At 43.2% G+C, this 23,650-nt stretch overlaps 3 protein-coding genes across 4 annotated transcripts; all 3 read left to right on the top strand.

Annotated features, from left to right (window-relative positions):
* The first annotated feature begins 2,779 nt into the window (after positions 1-2,779).
* Positions 2,780-13,602, top strand: LOC144087265 (nck-associated protein 5-like). Its single transcript, XM_077617675.1, has 7 exons — positions 2,780-3,040; positions 9,596-9,728; positions 12,434-12,524; positions 12,626-12,784; positions 13,203-13,271; positions 13,341-13,379; positions 13,465-13,602. Exons 2-7 carry the CDS (start codon positions 9,700-9,702, stop codon positions 13,600-13,602), a joined length of 525 nt encoding a protein of 174 aa, XP_077473801.1. The 5' UTR covers positions 2,780-3,040; positions 9,596-9,699.
* A 1,765-nt stretch (positions 13,603-15,367) lies between these two features.
* LOC144087264 (uncharacterized) lies at positions 15,368-17,934 on the top strand. Its single transcript, XM_077617674.1, has 2 exons — positions 15,368-17,682; positions 17,760-17,934. The coding sequence occupies exons 1-2, from the start codon at positions 15,368-15,370 to the stop codon at positions 17,932-17,934; spliced, it is 2,490 nt and encodes an 829-aa protein (XP_077473800.1).
* A 28-nt stretch (positions 17,935-17,962) lies between these two features.
* LOC144087162 (uncharacterized) lies at positions 17,963-22,098 on the top strand. 2 transcript variants are annotated; one of them, XM_077617518.1, is made up of 5 exons: positions 17,966-18,039; positions 18,694-18,733; positions 20,058-20,420; positions 21,648-21,743; positions 21,951-22,098. In XM_077617518.1, coding segments are annotated over exons 1-5 (543 nt in total). In that variant the 5' UTR covers positions 17,966-17,997; the 3' UTR covers positions 21,953-22,098. The 2 variants fall into 2 exon arrangements, with proteins under 2 accessions (XP_077473645.1, XP_077473644.1); XM_077617519.1 differs by lacking the exon at positions 18,694-18,733 and having other exon boundaries at positions 17,963-18,039.
* Positions 22,099-23,650: the final 1,552 nt, after the last annotated feature.

Here is a 23,650-nt window from a genome sequence, read left to right as displayed (position 1 = left end):
CTTGCGTGGGTTTTCTCTGGGTAATCCCCAAAAACACACATGCTAAACTAGCTGATTGAACACTTCAAATTGCCTAACACTAGCCGTGATTGGTTGTTCTCTGTCTCCTTGTGCCCTGCGATTGGCCGGCCACCGATTCAGGGTGCCCCCCCTCCGCCTGCCGCCCGTATTTAGCTGGGATAGGCTCCAGCACCCCTGCGACCCTTGAAAAATGAATGCTTCCCGTAGTTACATGCTCACGATATTTTGACCGAGAGCCCGGTGTGGAAATCCCTAGAATGGCGTGACCAAAATGGATTTGATTTAAATATTTCACGAGCGAGCCTGTGCAATTTTCACGTCATATTTAATAGATGGAGCGCCATCAATACTGTATATATTTCCAGCAACCGTCTCATTTCATTGCGTAGCCTCCCAGCGTGCGAGCAAACAAACCTCAGCACCATCCTAATAGCCTTCAATTGATCAATTGCATCCCGTTGTCATGAATTCCAGCAAAAACAAAGCCGGCGTTTCAGTTCTTCAATTTGCCCGCGAGTCAACTCGGCGTCCATATTTCTTTTGTCATATTTTGGATGAGGTCGGCCCTCGAGTCAACTAGAGAGCCCTCATCGTTGTGCTTTCATTGCACATATTGTCTTTGATTTCACCAAGATTGACTCGTTTCCCTCTGTTGCAGGTTTTCAAGTTACATAAGAAGACCCCCTCCCAGTCACCCCGTTCCCTTTTTGAGGCGGTTTTCATCCTCCAGCTCAGGCCCCCCCTCCTCCCGGTAAGTCTTTGTACGCCATCCAAGCCCAGCTTTAGTCACACAAGCATGGCAGCCTCTCAGCTTTTCTCTCCGCGTCTTAACACACAATCCCCCATCTTTTTTTTCTTTCCCCTCCATTTTTTTTTCCGCACCTCCACACCAATGGCTTTTTACCCCCTGCTCGTGCACCCCTCGCATACTGCAGGAATGCTCAGCGGCTGTCATGCTGGCGAGCATCACCACGTAATCTAGGTCAAAGCATAAGCCCGGAGGTTTTCTGGTAGTGCCACGCGTGTACGCTTTCATATCAATGCATCTTTCAAATCCCCTCAATATTAATTTCCCTCTTAATAGGCCAGCCCACTTGTCATTTAGCTCAGGACCACCTTGACTAAGCGCATTTTGGGAGGGATGATGCTCCATCCATCCAAAAGGGGACATTTAGGCGCGTGTTGATTTTTGCGCGCGTTCTTTAACACGTCATTTGGAACACGTGTGATGGCGTGGAGGAAATAGAGAAGCTTATTTGCTCACGTCGTCCTCCGCCGCCAAGGCTTCTTTCTATAAATACACGGTGCTGCTCTCTGTAAAGCTAGCGGCCCCCCGCCCACTGCGATGTTTGTCCATTTTTTCCTCATAATTGCTTCTTTCCACTTCATCTTCTCTCCTCCGCCGCCGCGATGTGGCGTGGAGACACGCGCGGCGTGGCGAGATTCGAGGAAACGGCGTCCCAAAAAGGGGGAAAACGGTTCGTTTGTTGCTGGGGTAGCATTTCTGGAATCTTGTTTTATTTAATGCAAATGATCACAGCAAACAGCAAAGCAAATGGTTTTTAGAAGAATATTAGTCATTAACATACTTACTTTTTTCATTTCAAAGATGTGGAGACAAAAATGAAATCATAAAAAATATGATCATAGAATTTATAATTTTTTTGGGCATTTGTCATCAACATACTTTTTTCATTTTGAAGATATGGAGAAAAAACTAAATCATAAAAAATATAATCAGCATAGAATGTATAATTTTGGGGGGCATTTGTCAGCAACATACTTTTTTTCATTTCAAAGATATGGAGAGAAAAATGAAATCATAAAAAATATCATAGTATAAATAATTTTTGGGGCATTTGTCATCAACATACTTTTTTCATTTCAAAGATATGGAAGCAAAAATGAAATCATAAAAATATAATCATAGAATGTATAATTTTTTTGGGCATTTGTCATCAACATACTTTTTTCATTTCAAAGATATGGAGAAAAAACGAAATCATAAAAAAATATAATCAGCATAGAATGTATAATTTTTTGGGGCATTTATCATCAACATACTTTTTTCATTTCAAAGATATGGAGAGAAAAATGAAATCATAAAAAATATCATAGTATAATTAATTTTTGGGGCATTTGTCATCAACATACTTTTTTCATTACAAAGATATGGTCATAGAATGTATAATTTTTCGTGCATTTTTCCGTAGTATTTGCAGGATTTTTCAATACTAAAAATATAGATGCAGCAATTTGACTTGCTGCGTTTAGCCTTTAAAAAAATGCAAAGTGAATTAGCGTGAAAAGAGAATATATTTATATAATGGAAAAAGAAACGAGTAATCCACGCCCACTTATACAATTTCAGTGTAAATCTCCCATCATTTTCACTATCATTTCTTTTCGCCGCAAGGCTTTTCTTCCAATCCTTAAGATTGCAAAATCGCAAAAGCGGCTCAGAGAAAGGGGGGGATTGGCCAAATAAAAAATCCCCCCCCCTCAAAAACACAAAACAAAACCCCAAAAAGTAGTCCACCTATGTCACCTACGAAGTGCGCGCCCCCATCCCCCCACCCCGACACATGTTCAGCATCCTCTGGGCAGCTGAGAAAGCGAGAGAGAGCGAGAGAGAGAGAGAATGAGAGCGAGAGAGAGAGCAGTGAGGTGGAAACGCGGGTGAGCATCGCAGAAAGACACAAATAGAGCGATAAAGCGGCGAATTAGGCAGCCAGGCGACGGCGAGGAGGGAAAGGAAGGGGAAGGAGGGGGAAGAGGAAGAGGAAGACGAAGAGAAGCCAGAGGAAAAACTGTCGAGTCCTTGTCACGTCTCTCCTCCCTTCAACATCCTCTCTCTTTCCCTTTTTTTAATTTTTGACGTGTGTGTGTGTGTAATAAGGCAGTGGATATTCCCAGACGCTGGATGCCGGGATGGAACCGGCGCCGACCCAGATTGGGGAGATGGGACCGGTCGCCGGCGATCTCGGAATCTGACACCCGTCCGTCCGTCCCTGGCGAGGTAAGGATTGCGAGAGCGTCGGGTTGTCGGGATTTGATGTGGAAAAGAAAGACGTTCCTTGATCTTCGCTTCTGGACCGATTTTAAAAAAAAAAGCTGGGCTTAATCACGGTTCATGATTTGATGAGGTCGCACAGCATCGTGTGTCGTAGTACTTCCGGGTGGCCGACTCCAGCTTCGTCATCACTCTCGTGTAGGTAGGGGAAAAGTTGTTTACGTTAGGGGGGAGGGCAAGAAAAATGACAGAGAAATTCATATTTCCTAAAATCCTAGCAGGGAAAATGTGGGCTGTTTGGGGTTTGGGTTAGAGAGATGGATTTTGTCCAAAAAATTGATGAAAATGCTCTTTTTTTAATCATATTGTGGTCAGAGAAAACATGGGAGTATCTCTCGTCATTGCGTTCAGGTCCAAAGTGACCCTGTTTTTGCCTTTGGCAATGCAAAATACATCGATTGTGCTTTTAAAATGAGATATTATGACAATATCTTGTATGGATATTATTCCTCGTAACACTCGAATTTTGTAACCATTTTTTTTTCAAATAACATGACGCCCTGAAGACTTGGTATATTTTGTATCGTTGTATAATTGCATGTTTTTCTTGATGCTCTTTCATATGACTTCATATCTTCACTCCATATATATGTATGTATATATGTATGTGTGTATATATTTATATGTATGTGTATGTATGTGTGTATATATATATATAAATATATATATACACACATACATACACATACATATGCATATGCATATAGTACATATGGATATGCATATGCATATACATATACATATGCATATGCATATAGTGCATATGCATATACATATACATATGCATATACATATACATATGCATATAGTACATATGCATACACATATACATATGCATATGCATATAGTGCATATGCATATAGTGCATATGCATATAGTGCATATGCATATAGTGCATATGCATATACATATACATAAACATAAACATATACATATACATATAAGCGTAAAGAGTTAACCTCGGCAAAAGTGTGTTACACAGACCGTCGCCATGTATAATGCACAAGGCAGGAGAAGTGTCACGCACGGTAACAAGTCACCGTGCTTCCTTCCCCTAAAGTCGTCGCGAAACTAGGCTAAGCTAAGACCCACGTCAATAATTTAGCCACCGCCGGTGCCTCTGGGATTGTTTCTGCTCGTGGAAGGAATGAAACAATAGCGTCGCAAGTCGAGCTGCACTTCAAAAATATGAGCCGAGACCAGTTCGCTAAAGGTAAAAAGACATATTTGTGCTAGTGTTTTAAAAAAGTACTTTTTTATATACATACTTTAAGGTAGTTGACTTTTTTTGTGTGTGTATTTCAATATGTAGTGCAAGGGTGTCAGACTCGGGTTGGTTCGTGGGCCGCTTTAATGTCAACTTGATTTCACGTGGGCCGGACCATTTGAGATATATTTAGATATTTTTTTAATAAATGGATTAAAAGCCCTGAATATTCAGTTTTTTATAGATCTAAAACAATGTTTATTTTAACTTTTTTTAAATATATTTTTATATTTTACAAAATGATTTTTGAACTAAAAACACAGAAAAAAATGATTAAAAAATTACAATTATTGATTTAAAAGGGGAAAATCAGGAAATTTAATATACATCTATACTCTTCGTTTTAATTTAATCCTAAAACAGAAAGTCGGCACTCATGATTTACTTTCCCGGGCCACACAAAATGATGCGGCGGGCCAGATTTGACCCCCGGGCCGCCACTTTGACACATGTGATGTATTGAGTTAAGGATTTCATAAAATGTCCCAAATTCAACAAAAAGCATCCCGCAAAGTCTCAAAATCAATTGGAAATGATCCAAAATTGACCAAAAGTGACCCGAAAGTACCCTAACATGAAATTTGCCGCCGGCCAATAAAAAGTTGACACATTCTCGTACTAAAGAGTTAACCCAAGCCATGCCATATTAGCCCTCCGCTAACACCCTTAAATATGCTCCATTTTTTTTTCTTCTGTCGCCGTGCCCGCTGTACCGTCACCAAATTGAATTTGGGCACTCTGGAGCCCGGTTGTCACGGTAACCGCTTAAAGAACCCACTACCAGCCAAACCGCTCTGCCTCTTTATGTTTTGCGAAGAATGTTAAGCGTAAAGTATGATCGCGTTGACCCCCGCGTCGATGAAGCCTGGACAAAAGAGGCGCTCGTTCTCGATCTCGGAGAAGGGAAACGGCCATTGTTCGCCGTCCAACCGTCTAATGGAGTCGATAAGACTGCGCCATTAAAAAAAAAAGGGGGTCAACATTAGCCCAGAGGTGAGAGGGTCCCACCCTGGATGGATGCCATGATGAAAGTATGGAGAAGGCTATAAAGGCATAAAGAAAATGGCTCACTGGTTTATTCTATATGGAACGTAAAATGCCTTTATGTGAATTTCAATGGAGAAAAATGAAGAGGAAAAGGTTTAGCTTTAATACAGTAATCCCTGGAATATCGCGGTTCATGTGGACTAGATATGGCCGCGGTAATCGAAAAACTGCTATAATAGGGTCACAAAAATAAATGATAATTTTTTTTCTTCTTCAGTGCTGAGTCCTAGTAGCAAAAAATACAATTTTATGAACTTTAAAAAATAAAAATAAAAATCTGCGGTGTAGTGAAGCCGTGAAAGTTGAACCGTGAAATGGTGAGGGATTACTGTACATAATTCGGCATGGTAGGAATTACTGGCATCATTTCATTGACGCTCGATTAAAAGTGCTTATTCGGAACAAATGTACGTGAAGTTAAGAAGACAACCGAGATGTTAAATGGGGGACTTTATTTAAAGTTTTTGTGAGCTGAAGTGGATCAAATTGGATGGAGCTAGTTGGAAATGTGCTGAAATATGATTGGTTGAGAGTGGCCTGGCGGAACAGTGGTTAGTGCATTGGGTTCACAGTTCTTGGGGAAGGAACTCAATTCATATTTCTTTGAGCGGACTAGAAACAGTTAGCAAAATTGCTCGCTGGCGACTTTAAGATCATCTCGTGGAGGAATCCACTATGAATTGAAGGTCTGAGCTGTCACAAAACATTCTGCAAAAACCCTTTTGAGGACCCCCAATTGACGCATCTAGTTCAAAGCCAAAATCCAAATGACACAGCTCAAGTTCGCCAAGGGGCGGCAAATATCAACAGCATTCATTTAATATTCTTTTAATGCTCACAAGGCTTTTTGCAATTGCAATTTTGCTTGAATTTTTGGCCATCACAACTTTCAAAATAAAAGCCACTTTGAGTTTTTTTCCAAAGTTAACATTAAACAGCGAATCCCGTGTCCAAAATAATTCCGATTGTTCCCACCCGAATGGAAAAGGATCAAATTGAGTTTTTTTTTAATAAAAGCAATAAATAGCTCTTGCTCCAAGATTGAACTCGTCTACTTGGAGGAGAATGTTTTTATTATTTTTAGAAAAGACATCGCGGGACCAGATTAGAATGCGAGAGCGACAGAATGGTAACGTCGTCTCGGCGGGGTAACAACCTTTGCAACATCAAAAACGGATAAAAATACCGGCACAGAATCAAAGTATGCGAGTGAAAAAATAAAGCTGAAAATGTCCAGCTACTATTTCTATCCCAATGAATCATTCTAAACTCAGAAAGTCCATTTAAAAAAGAATGTATAAGATATTTTAGCTCGACTGTGGCGCCCCTCACGAGTATAAGTAAGGTAGACGAATTATGGAACATGTAGTACACATTAAATGGGTGATATTATTTGAACGTAAACCAAAATCAGGTATGATGAGATCATATTCCAAATTTCTTTGTCAGCATTTCAAAATGATTTTTGAATGAACTCTCACCTTAGAAACATTCACTTGGAGATTGGCATTCCTAAGTATTTTTGCAAGGAGAGCCATGACGAAACTTGCTCAAATAACCAATAAAATGAAAAAAAATCAATGTTTCCATTTTGAGAAGCTGATTTTGAATGTGGCTATTCCGTTATTTTGAAAAAGAAAAGTTTGCTAAGGACTTCTGAAAGACAGATAGATCTCATCTTTAAATTTGTGATAGCTCTGCTCCTTAAAATTTGATTTGATTTGTACTTTTGGTAAAATTATCAAAGCCTCAATGGGGGTAAAAAGACAAAAATGGGTGAAAACCTCACTTGTTTCCAATTGTAAATCTACCAAGACTCCTACGAGATTATCATTTGCTTGTTCATCGTGAAAAGAGCGGTGGCGTGCGTCCTCGGGAGGCCTCGTCCTAATTCTGGCCACGCCGGAGGCTCAATTGCTGCTTTGATTACATCAATTGGCCTCCCCTCCCGGCCCAAAGGAAGACGTATAATCACGCCATTTACACGGGAGTCCATTCCTCGGCACGCGTTGGCTAGCTTTTGTTTGTCCGCCGATGGTGAAGCGGGACAAACGTCGGCGTTTGTCCCCCCGGCGACGGCCAACGACGGGCTCTCATAGTACGCCGCCCGCGACGGGCCGAGGTTCTTTTGTGGCCCGGGACAATGAGAAAGTTTCCCAGACGAAGAGCAGCCAGTGAGTTTCTCTGTCATGTTTCACAGTGGCTTGGCTTGTTTGAGCATAGACATTTTGCTCCTTATATTTGGAGCACCGTGTTTTAGTCGAAAAGTACTTTTTGGATGATTACCATCATTTCTTCCAGAGTCTGACACAGGATGCCAAATTTGAGCACTCCTAGGTTTTTTTCCCATCCGTCCTACTTTTGCCTTATTGATTTTATCTTGTGTTTTTAACAAGATAGACACACAAGACATTGTAGACCTAGGTAAAAAAAACTGGAGCCACACACAGGAAGTATCCTTAGGTTTTAATCTTTACACGTATATGTTCCTCAATGTGTATTGTTTCTATGTTTCTTTTTTTTTTGCTATTCGATGCCATTCGGAAGTTTAAAATGATCAACATTCAGCCATTTTTGCATTGTTATTGTTTAACAGGCAAATGAGTTCACATGTCTTTCACGACCGGTCGCTCACCGAATCGTGATGTTCATCTCATCCATCTCTCGTTCTCGTTTCAATTTTAATGTGAGGCTTTTTAGAAATTGGGATGATGCAAGATTAGCAGCTAGAAGAAATGAGTGCACAACTCCATCTCGTGGACATTTTTTGTTTGAAGCTCATCTTTGCATATTTATGACTACTATATTGCATTCATAAATGCTGTATGTCATTCCAATATTATGAAAAAATAAGGAAGTTTAACAATTATTTTCAATTTACCTTTTATTCATCTGGCAACAAAGTGTTTTTACATTCACATATGCTGTCTTAAATTATCCTGTTTTGAAGTGGAAAGTATAGAAAAGCCATTTTTAAAATGTTACCACAAAAAGGGATACACTTATTCTTACTGAGCTTTTGTATTGGGCTGTGATTTATTATTATTTCTGGTTGTAAATGTTATATAAACACGTTCAATGTGACTTTGACACTGCTTTATCACTCATTAACAAATGTAGATTGATTTATGGTTCGGAATTTCCAATACTTGCAAAAAAATGCACCGAATATTAATTGAATGCACTGTAATAGTTTGCCTGCCTATTCTCAATTTTTTTCTCAAGTCAAATATACTTAACGCACTTATGAGAACTTCATTTAAATAAGATTTATTAGAAAATATTCATTTCCTTATGTGACTTTCTTCCTGCTACCACTAGATGGCTGTGCCACTCAGCACAAGATATTTCTAGTTTTTCTATGCACTATTATTGTCTTTTTCACTCTTTCTAGGAAAGCCCTCAATGTGCTCCTTTCTATTCCAAGTATAGTGATTTTTTTTACCCTTCCTTTAGTGGCAAGAGTACGTCTTTTGTGTGTTTAGTTTGAGCGCATCAGCGTGTAGAAGCGCTACAAAGATCACGAATGGCCTCAAGCAAAAGTGTCATGGCAGTTGACCCCGATTTTATCAGAGGGTTGCGAGTATTATCATTTTAACGCACTTTTCCGATGGCCTATCCGTGTCATTATAATGCACGCTACGATAGACACAACCACCTGATTCCGCTTTTTTCCGCTATTGGAGGAAGTTTATTTTAGAAATTATTTTCCAAGTTCAAGGCCTGGACTCTGTTCAAATGGGCTTTTTCAACCCATAGTTAATAGTACTAAAATGTGTTTAATAGTATACTAAAATTAGATGGATTTTGCGGAGGGGAGAGAGAGGGGGGAGACCTTTTGCATGGCAACGCGCTCGTAACATAACATAAACAAATTTAAATGAACTTGGATTACGATGCAGACACTCAAAAAGAAGTTTAATCTAACCTTACACTAAACTTATTTCAAATTTTGTTTTAAATTTTAGTAGTATATATACGCCATTCGCACTGACTAATGGGGGGCATAGTGCTGGTTCTATTTGAAAGGGAAAAATAAATAAACAAATGGAACTTTTGAGGCATAAAGAGAGAGGAAAACAGATGCACTTGACTTTATCTGCAATTCTCAGTGCAATTAAAATGCGCGCCGTGTAGCGAAACAACAAGACAATGTTTTTTTCCCCTTTTTTTTCTGTACCCCGCAGCTACCGATAGCAATCCGGATCCTCGATAGAACTCAGCGCCCGGCGGATCGGCAGCAACATCTGCGTGTGGTAGAAGGCCGACTTTGTGGTGGAGGGCCCGGCAGATGGTCACACTGACAAAGAACTTCTCCAGGTGAATTTTCTTTGATATACAAGTACAAATCCAGCCTTTTAAAGTGAAACAAATCAAGTCATTGTTTGAGGGACTGATGCAAAATATGGTGGACAGGTCTATCTAGCAGAGGGCGAAGTTGAATAGCAAGTCAGCTATTTTTGTTAGAAATGCAGCCTTTTTTTAAGCTAATTTTAGGCACTGAAGTTTAAAAAAAACAAGTCAGCCGTGAGTAACAGTTTCTCTCATTAATGTTTCTTCTGTATTGAGCTGTAAGTCGGCCATTTTAGATTGAACTGCAGATGTTTGGAGCAAATTTATTTATTTATTTTTTTTAATTATTTCGTACAAGTTGGCCCCAATGAAACCTGATTTTTTAAATTAATTCATACAAGTAATTTTGCCCAAATGAAACGTGATAAAGGAGGAAAACAAACCTTTTGTGTAAGGTGTCCAATTTGATGTCAAGTTGAAGAAATGTGCAAAAACAAGGTTTGCAGCTGCTTCTAACTTGAATTATTTTTCACTCTTTAAATGTAAATTTGTTTCTAAAAAATACAGCAACTTATTCTGCCATCTATTTGAAGATGAAAATCAATCACAGACCTCATTAGGTGTCTTTTCAGAATACAGATTTAAGACAAAGTATTCTGGAATGGCATTGTCATAATTAAGATCATCTTAAATGACAAATGTCATTAGTGAAGCTCTTTTGAAAATGGCACTACACGTGTCTTTGTAAAGATAATCAGCCCTCAACAAAATCCTAATGAGAAAGCCCACCACAAATCCAAATGTATAATTCATATGCTCCATTGGCATCGCAATACCGTAATGCAATATAAACTTGACTTTGACTGCGCTATCGATTTCCCGTCCGCGTGATGAAGAGGAATAATAAACTAATAAACCCGGAGGCCAGCTCTCGGTTTTCACGGACGGGTCATTCAGATGAACTCTGATGATTTCCGCATCTGCTCAGCCAGGTGTGTGATGAGCTTCGAGGTGATCCGCCCAATAATATTCCAAGAAATTATTTCAGTCGCACGCCGACAAATGGCCGGAGTTACAAAAATCTCCAACGACTTGGGGACTTTGGCGAGAAAAAAGCGGTTTCCTAATTATTCCTTTCAATTTTTGGGGCTTTCTTATATTATATGTGGATCTTCTCATTAGTCTTGTTGTGTCTGAAAACATGTTTGTCCCTGGGGACTCTGGAAATGGTGATGCTGATGCTCTGGAGGATGCTGCAGCGCCACATATGTATTTTTATTATGAACAGAGAGCGATAAAGGCTTGCAAAACAAAATATCAAAGGCTTGGAAATGTTGATAAAGAAATTGTTTTCGGAATCGAGATGATCAGAAGCCGATTTGGTTGTTTGTGGTCTTTTGTGATGAGGAATGGTATACAAACGCAGACCTGTCAATGTTTTTCACACATTTTATACCTTTTTTGATCAATTCAAATTGTGTACGCCGTTTACACAGATTTTTTTAAGTACGTTTTTTTTGTAAAACCGATCTCATTTTATTCGGCTTCGATCCGGATCGTCTCGGTCACCAGTAGCAGACAAAAACGTCATCGTCCACTGCTAATATTGTCATTTTCATTCTCATATGCGCACCCGCATTCCCCTTTCACCCATCCGCCTTTTCACTATATAAATATAGCGTGTTAGCAAGCAATGTACCCACACAGTCAAGCCGTCAGGGTCATACAGCGACATCTACAGAATCTTGAAATTAGCGCATACTGATTGGGCACTTTAGAGAAAATTTTAGGCTTTTAAGTGCGCCCTATGTGAGTAAATATGTGCCGTGTTGCATTTGTACGTTTTTTTTTAAATCGCTTAATAAGAGGGATTGCAATCATGAATAAGGGGAGCAATTGGCTGAGGTTGACAGCTATGCAAACATTGCTGCTCTATAGGGTTTAAGTCTGAATACTTTCAACCTAGCTCCATTGTTTGGGAGAACACGGTAATGGTTCAAGTATTCGTGGGGCAGTAAATCAAAATCTATCGAATCACGACTTGGCGAGTCAATGGAAAGTTTGACACCCCAAGGTTTGCAGCCAAAAAAATAAAATAGGTGAGGCCACCCCGTTGCAATATTTTTAAATGGCAGCGTATATCTGGCGGTCATGTCAAGGACTGAGCTAATCCAATCATCATAATTTTACACTCAGTCAAAGCGTGCAGTGATGTGTGAAGTTGTTCTCCCTACGTGAATCATCCCTTCTTTCCCATCAATGTGTTTATCAGTCCTCCGTTAGGATTGCCTGAACCCAATTATCAGACCACGTCAGCTGCCAGAAAGGAATAGTGTAGGCCACAGGTGTCAAATTGGCGGTCCGGGGGCCAAACCGGGTCGGCCACATCATCCTGTGGTTCCTGGAAAATGAATGATGTATATGTCGACTTTGTTTCATGCTAACCTTAACCCAAAATTCAAATATTTACCTTTACATGGGAGATTTTTTTTACTACTAAGACCCTCAAAATGAAGATTTACAGACACAATTTGGTATATATAAGGGATTTACCGACGATCAGAAAAGCCGTCCGTTCATTAACCAATCAATTGTGGCAGACTTAACGGCCCTTGTAATGAAAACCTAATTCTACAACGTGGTCCACGACAAAAATGAGTCCGACACCCCTGGTGTAGGTGGCTAACAAAATCACCCGGCCATACTTTTGACCAATTTTTGACCAAATGCAGGATGGAGGAGACTGTGCGAACCCTACTGCAGAACCAGGATTCATTGGAAGGCCCAAAGGTGGACCCACTGGACCTGATGAAAGCGTACAAGGTACAAAAGACATCCAACTTTACATCCCAGTCATGTTGTGGGATCAAATTGGCACTTGGAAAACCTCCACGTGTACTTGTGTTGTTCTCGTGTCTCTCCAGGATAAACTTTTGGAGGAAATGTGGAAGCAGCAGGACAGTCTGGAGGGTCCGGCTCCTCCGGAAACGGAGACAACGACGACATCGGAATCTCTGGAGGCTGGCGGCAGTCCAGAGGAAAACAACAGCAATTCGCTGCTCCTACGACTGAGAGCGCTCGAGGTAAGCGGTGGGGTGCTTTTTTTTTTTCTCTCCACTCTTTCCAGTCACTTCATTAAGACTGAGGAGATGTTCAGGCTCACATCAGCAGCTGTCTTGAACAGCCTGGTTCCCTTCCCTCATTAAATTTAACATGGCCTAAAATGCCAATTAACAAGAGAATGGGACGCAGCAGTCGACGCGGTGAAGTCTTTCAAGTAAACGCACAACACTTGCGACTCCAAACTTGGACACGTTTGACCTTTTCCGCGTGTTGATTGCCGAGCTTCGAGCCGACGTGACCTTTGTGTGCCAACCAGGCCCAAAAGAACCCTCCAAGTCTTTCAAAACATTTTTTTTAGCTCTTAAGTATTAAGAATGACGCCATATTGACTTTGATCGTACGTAACACGTTGTTTTTTGTCATCCGTGACTCTTCCAGGCCGAGAACTCGGCTTTGTCCTTGGAAAACGACAACCAGAGGAAGCAATACGAGCGCTGCCTGGATGAGGTAAGATGGAGGTTTTGAGATTTTTTTTTTCCAACGCTGCCTTAAATGTCCGTCATCTCCCCGATCTAGGTGGCCAATCAAGTCGTTCAGGCTCTTCTCACTCAAAAGGTAAGGCTTGATGTCATTTCAACAGAGAAACTGCACTTACGCTATACATGGTACGTATCTTTTCGACATTTTGTGAATTCGACAGGACTTGAAAGAAGAATGCGTCAAGCTGCGGACGCGGGTCTTCGACCTGGAGCAGCAGAACCGTATCCTTAACGTCTTGTTCCAACAAAGAGTCCGAAAGTCTTCCAGTCCTGCACCCCAGGTAGGAGAATTGAATTGAATTGAATTGAATTGAACGCTTTTATTGTCATTATATAAGTATAACAAGATTTAAAGCTTTCACCACCTGGTGCACAAATAAGAACAACAAACACCAATAAATAATAAATAAATTAATAAATAAGTAGTCCAAGTCCGGCTGAAGTCCAGGATAAGTTCCATGGTTTTGGAGACGTTCAGCGCCAAGTTGTTGTTGTCTATGGACTCAACAACAAACCAACACGTAGATAATCAATATATAGTCATGGTAAATAAATGATCAATAAATAGTAAGAGATAAATAAGTGGTCAACATAATAAATAAGTAGTATAAGTGGTAGAAAGAAACAGCCTTTCCAAGCAAAGTGGAGCCTTTTTTAGCTGATTTTTCTCCGTTTTGTTCCGATTCTGCATTGTTGATACATCCAGACAGGAAGTACAAAATGGGAACAAATGTGTAAGTAAGCTTTGATCGCCTTGCATCCACAGGACTATAACTCGGAGTCTAACCCGCTAATTTAGTATGCTGTGAGGTGATCTGGCCGAGGAATGCTGTCTTTGGTCTTTAACCTTTTCTGAAAGGTCATACTTTTAGACTTGACAGAGGTTTGGCCTTTGTAAACCATCTGTATTCATTACCTCAACAATGCTCAAAGCCTTTAGAAACAAAACTCCTGGTCTCGCGCTAGCGCACAAAACCTCTAGCACGGGTTTGTCTTTGAAGAATATTCAGAAATCGGAAAATTGGGAAATCTTGTGTTGGCCCGTACTCGGTCTTGCAACTAGAATTGATCTAAAATGTCGCGAAAAATAAAGTTATCCAATCCAATCCAAAAATGTTGTTGTTTTTTTAATGCGTGGCTTCACGAGCCTTTTTTCATAGGACTCGTCATTAAAATATATCAACCAAATATCAAAGTGGCCCAAGGGGCTAGATCAAAATATATCTATATTCTTGCGCAAACGTTAAATTCTTAATTTATTGCAACATCCCGAGCCATGGAAAAAGCTGTTTTTCCTTCACCTAAGGCTAGAATTTGAAATGCTCCCGTCTCCAGAGAGGTCGCAAACAAAACAGATCATCCTTTATGAGTCCCACGGGTTGCACAACAGACATTTTGCATAAACGATGATCCGAGAAATTGCGACACTAAATTCCTTCAAAATGAGACGCTTTGTAGCTTAATGCTAACTAACTCTTTTCGATTGGGGCGCATTTCAGGTTCAATCCGAGTCTCGTACACGGTCCAAAAATGGCAAAATAGTTCTGTAGTTTCATCAATCGAATGAAATTGTGTTGACAAAGAAGCCTCAATCAGACGTTCAGTCATTGACAGTTCGTTCTAAAATGGAATGAAACTCAAAATATTGACTTATTTTACAGGAAATTCAAAGGAATGGAAAGGTGGCTATTGGAACAGGACGCTGGCCCAGTCTGCTAAGCCTAACGTGCCCACGTAGTAGCGGAAGTGACCTGTCTTTATCCGGTAGCGAATACTCTAGCGGTTCGCATACTTGGGCCGAGGGCCGAGGCCTGTCCAAACAAGTAAGTCTCCCTTCTCAAACCTTCTGGGAATTTTAGGTCGGCGTTCCGATTAATAGGTGGTCGTGTCCCGATCTAGTGCCCCGCCAGCCGGGACAAAAGGATGAGCGCGGGTTCCGTATCGGGTCAACACACGGACTTTGGCTGGAAGGAGGGCCACATTCTCAAAGGGCTGAAGCGTCTTCAGACAGGGGTCTCCAGAGAAAAAGCATCTCCTCGATCGGTACCGCATTGGCAGGACTGCATGACCTCCAATGAGGGCATCTACTCCCTGGGCGGGAAAAATAATCTGGCGGGAGCGACGGACAAGGCAAACAAAAACGTCAACGGAGGAATCGCCACGGTGGATTCTGACGAGAGCAGCAACGATTCTCGGATGTCTCAAAGTCAGGAATCAAGCGACAGCACGTCGGTCCGCACCGATAGTCCGAAAGAACCTTTAGCTAGCGCCGTTGCGAAAAACTTGACGTTCCCGGCGGACCCGCCGGCGCAGCTTGAAAATGACGGCTTGGAGGAACACCCGCAAGTCCAAACGGAGAACTCCGGCGACGTGTTGAGCGACAATAACAACAACCCGGAACGATCCAGTGACCGTAAATCCAGACTGGACCGCATGGACTTGGAATCTCGAGCCAGGGATGCCAATCCCGCCGTTGGCCATTCGGCCACCAGGGCTTTGAGCTGCGTGAGCGAAGCCAGGCAACGGAGCTCGTCGGCAGAGGTTTCTCACCACGGCGACGCCGGGACCTCCCGGAACCTCAAACCCAAACCGCAGCTCTGCGACTCGGCCAGGAAAGCGTTCATCCTGCGCAGCAAGAGCGCCGACGCCGGGCCGGAACAGCACAAACACATCCACTCGCCTCTCCACCAAAACCTCTTCTGGGGCCACAAATCCGGCAGTCCCAACAAAAGGCCCAATCACGGTAAACTACACGGCCCGGGTCACGATGCGGAGAAAGAGGAGGACTCGGCGTCCACTTGCAAGTCTCTTGAACGACTGCAACAGCGCTCGCCTCTCGCCTCGCCTGTCAAAAGCGCAACGGCGGCGAAACCTACTGCGGTCGATGAAGGCTCAAAGAATCTGACGGCGCAGCCGCAGTCCGCCAAGATTCTGTCCAATCACGAGGAGGTGGACAACAAACAGGAACAACTCGCCGAGCCGTTTTCTTCAGAGCTAGTTTCTCCGTCGCCACCGCTTCCGCCAGGTCGGACAACTTCTCTCCTCCTCAGAACCTCGTCGGATTCCGGGCGTGTTAGTCGCCCTCAGAGTGCCACCGTGGGGAAAACCATGTCTGGTCTCCAGACTAACTTCTCAACAGACAATCAAGTCGTCCTCAACGCCCATTCTTCTAGGATGGCACCGCTCTCGAGCACGGAAGCGCACGATTCGGAATCGGCCGTGGCGTACCACGGCGTTATGGTTGCGCCGTCTCTGTTGCCCAAACCAAACGTTTTGCAAAGATCTCAACAGAGCATCAGCGAGCCGAAACTTTCTGAAGTCCCGCCTCAGACGTACTCCAACGTGTACTATCACAACTGTCAGAGTTCCGGGTCCAGGGCCGTCAAAATGTCTCTTCCGGCAAATGCCAGATCCCACGAAGCCATCTCGGGACCAGAGAGCGGTACGTTCCTTGCGTTGAATCGCCAGAACCAAGACGATCCGAAGCCGGCCGTGAAAAGCATCCAAACCTACCAGACGTACCTTTGCGACCCGCACATGATGCCCGACCGCGGCAAAGCCCGGCGGAAGATCGAAACCCGTTGCAATTCTCTGGATTCCGAGCCCTGCGGTCCTCCGGTCGCCCCGGACGGCGCCGTGGTGCTGGACTGGGGCTTCGACGAGGAAGGCTGGCTTTTCAAGCGCTCCGTCTCCGTGTCCACCAGACCCCCGCTGAAGCCGGTCATGGGCATGAACGGGGCCAAGGCTCGGAGCCAGAGCTTCGGAGCTCGCTACGCGGACCGACCCAGCTTCAACCGGTCCGGCAAAGTGCGCACTCAGATCAAAACCCACTCGGGGAGCTCCTTGAACTCCCTCGGGGATGTTCTCCCGGGTAGCATGAGTTGCTCCAGTAGCTACCACTGCCCAACCAACCGTTCCCTGCTGAACAACTTCCTCATCGAAGAAGGCCTGGCGTGTCCCCCGTGTCTGGGCTCCTCCAGCGAAAGACTCCAGAGTCTCAAACTCCAACGAGAACAAGCCAGACGTCTGCAGATCGAGCAGCAGTTCTGCAGCGCTTTCGGGGAACCCGTCTGCGAAGAACCGGAGAGGCAGAGTACCATAACCACCATCGAGGAGAAGGTGATGCTCGGCATCGAGGAGAATTTGCACAAGTCTCAGGAACAGGAGAGGAGCGCCGAAGTCAAGCCCAAATCCGGGTCCACCTTGGCCAACTGGTTCGGCTTCCGCAAGGGGAAGCTGCCGACGCCCGGCGCCAAGAAACCCGAACCGGCGAAGGTCAAAGACGAAAAGAGGGATCAGAAGATCACCTCGCTGCTGGGGGGGAAGCAGACCAAGTCGGAGAAGAAGAGAGATCGGAGGAAAAGCGACGGAAAAGAGTGGTAGGACCCTTTCTGCGATCTCCACGCGACGCTGGCCGGACGAATTGTTGGCGATGAACGGCTGTTTTTCGTTTTAGCCCCGCGGGAAGAAGAGAGTCCCACGATGCGGTGCGAGCGTTCATCGCCATGCCTTGCCCGGGGATATCACTTCACGAAACGCAGGGACTCCGCGATGTCGTCGGGGGTGCGCAGGTAAGGCCAACGCCACCACGTGTCGGGTCGTACGCCTTCATTCCCACGTTATCCCGGTAAAACTGACTCGTTTGGATGGTTTCCCGATGATGCAGACGATGAACCAGAGATTTGACGGGGAAAATGGAGCTCTCATCAAAACCACTCTCCAGGATGCAGTTATCGGTAAGCCTCCTTGTTTTAATTTTTTTGCACGTATAGCTCGACTGCCTGTCAAAAAAAGTACTAACATCTACTATCTGTTGAGTGCTAAGTTTTGTTTGCGTATGCTATTCTACAATCTACGTTTATTAAGGACTGTGTACATCGTAAAAAACAGTTTAAAAACAAAGTTTAAAGTAGCCAATTTATAGGAAATATATAGACAAGAGGAACTATTTTACTTATGTTTTTTTAAACCAGGCATGAAAAGCCATTTTACAACACAATTTCTGTAGAATCCATCATCATTTTTTAAAATGATGAATGCGTTTTACCAAAATTAAAGTGGCCGGCTGTTTAAAACCAGAATATGGGATTGGCCGTCAACCAGTTCGGGGCACACACCGGCTCCGGGATTGGCTCCAGCACCCCAAATATACGCACAATAACCGTCGGCTTGGTCTAGCGTTGGCTAAAAAAAATTCAAATGGACTTTGTAGGCAAGGAGGAAATGAGATGGCCACTGTAATTGGAATGAATAATAGATTGATTCCAATTTGACTCTGGATGTTTTTAATCGAGCTGGACGGCAACGCGGCACCCCCGCGCGTCACCCCTTCATAACTCACCCTCGAGGTAGTAATGTGAACTTTAAAAGATGTACCGTCATCGTGACAGGAGCCACTTTGGAGCAATCTGGACATTCTGCCTTGTGAAGGTAAAGGTCACCTCGGCGGTGTCACCTCGGTGTCACTCCATTGCGTCTTCACGCCGCCGATGCCAGCTTTGCCGTCATCTTATGTCAGGGCTTGACCTCATTTTGGATCTAATTCTCTTAATTAGATCGCCACTGATTGTTTCTCTGCTTATTTTGGGTGTGCGTGTCATTTTTTTTTTTTTGTGGAGGATTGCGACACATTTGACGCCATCGCCGAGTGCGCCTTTTAAAAAAATCTTATTTTAGGGGGGGTGGGAATTTTTTATGTGCGGTGGAACTGGTCGACATTTCATGCCAACGCGCCACATTTTTGTGTTCACAGCCGAATTTATAGTACGAAAACGGGAAGATGTGTTTAATGGCAAAAATGCTAAAGCACGATGCAGTCAGGAGAATGTCTTGCAAATAAAATACGCACACGTGTTGCGTATTTGAATGCCATCCCATGGTGCATTTCATTGTCAGTGTGGTGGTCGCATGCTGGTTGTTCAACGTCAAAACTGGTTCAAGTGGGCTCACTGGAATTGGTTGTTTTTCCTCTTTTTCTTTGTTGGAAAAGGGAAAGTTGTCTGGAAGTAAAGCAATACTATATTTCATAGAAATTGATAGATTTGAACACTTGAATGGGCTGGGAAAGCAATTGGCTTTATTTGGTTTTTAAAGTGGTGATTCGTGTAGATTATGTTCAATTTTTTTTTTTTTTTAATTGATGTCATTTGGGCTGCATTGAATTAAGTTTTTGTAAAATGGGTTATTTGACTAACGTGGGCGTCTTTTTGAATACTTTCAATGTCGCTTGAAAATCACCCAATTAGTTTAGATTTTTCGAATTGGATTTTTTTTCCATTCATTTATGATAAACCGGATCAATCATGAATTCACGAAAACTTTAAACTAAGGTTGTTGATGAAATTGTTCATTCTGTTAGCGTTTTAGGACTGACCATGAAATAGTTATTATTCAAAAACTCAAACAAAATGTCATATTGACTATGACAGTTATTCTATTGTTATCGTTTAAAAAAAATTTTTTTTTTCTTAAAATGATTTCATGATCCATAATTTGATGCTTTAAAGTTGTTCCAAAAGTGGATCTGTCTTTTTTTTGCTCGTGTGCAAAATTGTAGTTGTATAAAATGCAAATGCAGTGTTTGTTAATTTTCTTCTACCGCCTGTAAGTCGATTAACATCTAACGAGACGAAAGTGCTCCCAAACCATCTTCAGTGCCTCTTCAACCACGTTGACCCGGTGTCGTTGGCAAAACCCGGTAATCCCGCCCCCCCCCAAACAAACCCCTCCGTCAATGGCTCTCCTTGTGCCCCAGGGTCCGGCTGCCAGATGCGAACGTTGGACAGCGGAATCGGGACCATCCCCCTCCCCGAATCCTGCTCCTTCTTCTCCTCCATCCTGCACCTCCTCCCCAAGCCCCCCTCGTCCGCCCCCGAGGCCGAGCCGCCTCCGGCCCGGATCGTCCCGGACCCCCCCGGCGACGAGGCGCCCCCGTTACCCCGGTGGAGGATCCCCTCGGGTTTCCGGGACGACCGCGCCGGGTTGCCCGGCCCCCTGTTCGAGGGCGCCCACGTCCAGTCAGTGCCTTTCCCTCCCGTGGCCTTCCCCCCGCCTCCGCCCGTTGTGACGTCCGCCCGTGTGTGTGATACCCGCCACGGAACCCAGAGACCCCCGCAAGGTAAAGTTAAGGAAACCAAAAGGAAATTGCAGGCGGAGGCTAACACCTTTAGCATTTGATAGAGTCTTATCTTTCAACACTCGGAACACAATCGGAATAAATGGCACAAAATTCCTGCTGCGATTGGCTAGCAACCGATTCAGAGTCTAGCCCAGGGGTCGGGAACCTTTTTGATGGAAAGAGCCATAAACAATTCATATTTTTTTTTAAATTAATCCTTGCGAGCCATGCTCCGAATTTAAAAGTCAACATACATGAAAATGTGTGCCTTTTTTAGTCACTTCACCACTTTTAAAGTACAAAAAATCACTGAATTCTTTTGACAACATTGTTATGTTGTTGCTAATCAACGAGTATCAATGAGAATATCCATACAGAAGAGTGTAATGAAAAAAAATATGATAGTGGAAGTAGTGTCAATGCTATGATACCAACGTAACGCTCCTATTCCTGCACTTTCTCACCAGCAGTTTCCATAGTTTACCTCACAGGTTAGCGTAGAGCCATATGCACCCATCAAAAGAGCCATATGTGGCTCCCGAGCCATAGGTTCCCTACCCCTGGTCTAGCCCGTCAGCTGGGATAGGCTCCAGCACCCACGTGACCCTGGTGAGGATAAGCGGCTTGGAAAACGGGTGGAATGTATGACTAGATTAACCAATGGTGGGACAGACAAAAGGATTCCATGGCGTGCCCTGGTAGCAGGTAATTACTGGCGCTATGATGTCACTTCCTTCCTGCCGTTGAGCATATTCTTCTGTACAATTCTTACTCCACGAACAATGTCAGTACCATTTTTCTGACGAGCATTAGTGCATAAAACTTTTTGGGTGGGGCTAACTGCCCCTTTCAAAACGTTTCTGTGACTTCCTTAAAAATACCACGTGAATCAACAAATGTTATTTATTTATACTGAGGAGTTCCTGGCCTTATTTGAAAAAACGGTTGCATAATCCAGAGAACAGAAATGCAACTAAACAAGGTGGAAGGGTGAATTTAGATTAGATTAGATTAGAACTTGGTTTCATCCCGTATTTGGGTAATTTCCTTGTTTGCAGTAGCAAGACAGACACAGAAGACATTGTAGACCTAGGTAAAAAAAACTGGAGGTCACTAGAACAAAATACAGTAACACGGGAGAGAGACCCTTAAGTCCTTGTTGTCCCTCACCCTCCGTCCATTTTCTAAACAAGTCTTTTCTGCTGTCGGTACGTCTTTTCCCCCCAGGTGGATTGGAACCAAAGAGGCTGACCTACGTCAAAACCAAGACGAGAAGCCCTCAGAGTCAACAGAATGAGCCCACCAGGCTTCAGCTCGCCAACTGTAAGACCACCCATCGGCTTCGCTCACTTTGGCAACGTCAATGCCACTTTATCGCTCCAGAGTTATGTACATTCCAATTAAGAGATTGGTCATACTTTGCTTTGTGGTTTGATTGACGGCAGCATCCTAAAAAAACACGAGAAATAGTGTCGGATCGGAACATGAGTATTTTGGAGCGCTCGCAGATTTTCTAACTTTCTCTTCTAGAGCTTTTGACCTTGGAAAGCTCCTCCAGAAGAGCCTCAACGCTCCCGCTTTTCAAGCCCAAGTGGACGGACGGCACGCAAGACTGAAACGTTAAAGGCGTCAGATGTCCACAGCAGCCAATCGTGGCTCGACAAGTACACACACAAACGCACACCTCCGTTGTCCAATCACAACGCGGCGCAAAAATGGCTGCTTCCGTTCACATTTTGAAGCGCCTCCGTCATCCAGTTGGAAAAAGTGCACAACATTAGTCACCATCTGGCCGCATGTTTGTCTACAAAAACCTGACAAACTAACAAAAAAACTAATTATTTCCCCTAAGGTGATGTTTTTTTTTTCACATCCGGCTCACAGCTGCTATACTTTCACGATCGTTGTTGCTATTGGAGGTGAAAACGACGTGCAAATGAAAGCCATAAAAAGTATCATCCATTACGCACTATGACGCAAAGTTAAAATGCCAGCGTATGACAAAGCAAATGATAAAAATAAACATCACTGCGTTAAAATGAACAAATTTCTTTTTTAAGAGGGATTCGTGAATCTGGCAACCAGGGATCATTCATTCCAATTTTCATTTTGTTAAACGGATTGAAAAAAAATCCTCTAAAGATTGTGTTTTTAATTAAGGTCATCAAACGTTGTGCACTTTTTCCCTCGCCTTGAACCATATCTCTCTTATTATTATTATTTTTCTGCATGGTCTCCGATCTTGACGCAATTAAATGCCATTTGAAGCATTTTCATTACTAATTACCACCATGGGAAGAAACTATAACGTGAAAAGTGTTTCTCACATATCACATACGTATCCTGTCACGGTCACTTTGCAACTCTGGGACGTGCAAATCTCTCCACGGTGCATTTTTCGCGGTTATTCCGCACGCAGCGATGACGTCGGGGCAACTTGGCGAGCTTGAGCACGGGCCTTAACGTCCTCACTGGCTCGGGGAAAACAGGGACATTTGTCCTCGATCGACGCTGCGGCTTTAAAAAGACGAATTTAGACGGCCATCTTGGTATTTACCTTGTCTTAGTTTGTGTGCTGAAAGGAAAATCACGCCGCTATCTGTTTACGTTCTCACTTTATGGCGTATTCTGTCTTTTTTAGTGATGTTTTAGTGTGACTATTGACATTCCCGCATAGCGTGTACCCGACTTTGACGTGTTTGGCCCGCACTTTCTGTTTTGAGCTCGAGAAAGCGGTGATTATCAAATTTTTGCATTGGCGTCACACAAACGATTCACTTTTTCTTTTTTTTTACATTTGAATAATTTCTAACTGTAAAATAATTTCAAGCGTAAGTCCTTGAAACTTTTCCGTGCTAGTTTGCCAAAAGTGTGAGCCAAAATGGCTGACTTCCCGTTCAATTGAGAGCACGGTTTCTTCATAGTTTTGCACATCACATTATGCAAGACGTGTCCACTTAAATTTCTTGTTGATTGCTAAAACCAGTGCTTGGGAGACCGGATGACTTTTTCATAAAGTAAAAGCCTTGGAAAAGGTCCAAAATTTGGCCGAAATGGCCCGTCAACGTTCTCCCTTTTTTTGGACGGATTTGCATTCCCAAACTCCAAAACATCCGTCCAATCAAATAACAGAACTTTTTTTTCAGGAATGTCGAAAGGATTTTGTCCGAAACTTAAATTTAACAGAAAAATATTTCCCCGTAAATTTTAGCCAAGCTGCCAAGACAGAA

Source organism: Stigmatopora argus, chromosome 13 (assembly GCF_051989625.1).
Source record: "Stigmatopora argus isolate UIUO_Sarg chromosome 13, RoL_Sarg_1.0, whole genome shotgun sequence".
Lineage (NCBI taxonomy): Eukaryota > Metazoa > Chordata > Actinopteri > Syngnathiformes > Syngnathidae > Stigmatopora > Stigmatopora argus.
This window is presented reverse-complemented; position numbering and strand designations above follow the sequence as displayed.

What these genes read in the sequence shown, in the direction of transcription:
- LOC144087265 (XM_077617675.1), top strand. Translation starts at nt 9,700, where the DNA reads ATGGTCACACTGACAAAGAACTTCTCCAG. An exon ending in CTGACAAAGAACTTCTCCAG is followed by an intron (nt 9,729 to 12,433) that starts GTGAATTTTCTT and finishes GACCAAATGCAG; the next exon opens with GATGGAGGAGACTGTGCGAA. An exon ending in ACGAGCGCTGCCTGGATGAG is followed by an intron (nt 13,272 to 13,340) that starts GTAAGATGGAGG and finishes TCCCCGATCTAG; the next exon opens with GTGGCCAATCAAGTCGTTCA.
- LOC144087162 (XM_077617518.1), top strand. Translation starts at nt 17,998, where the DNA reads ATGGAGCTCTCATCAAAACCACTCTCCAGGATGCAGTTATCG. An exon ending in TCTCCAGGATGCAGTTATCG is followed by an intron (nt 18,040 to 18,693) that starts GTAAGCCTCCTT and finishes TCATCGTGACAG; the next exon opens with GAGCCACTTTGGAGCAATCT. An exon ending in AACCCAGAGACCCCCGCAAG is followed by an intron (nt 20,421 to 21,647) that starts GTAAAGTTAAGG and finishes TTTTCCCCCCAG; the next exon opens with GTGGATTGGAACCAAAGAGG.
- LOC144087264 (XM_077617674.1), top strand. Translation starts at nt 15,368, where the DNA reads ATGACCTCCAATGAGGGCATCTACTCCCTGGGCGGGAAAAATAATCTG. An exon ending in AAAAGCGACGGAAAAGAGTG is followed by an intron (nt 17,683 to 17,759) that starts GTAGGACCCTTT and finishes TTTTCGTTTTAG; the next exon opens with CCCCGCGGGAAGAAGAGAGT.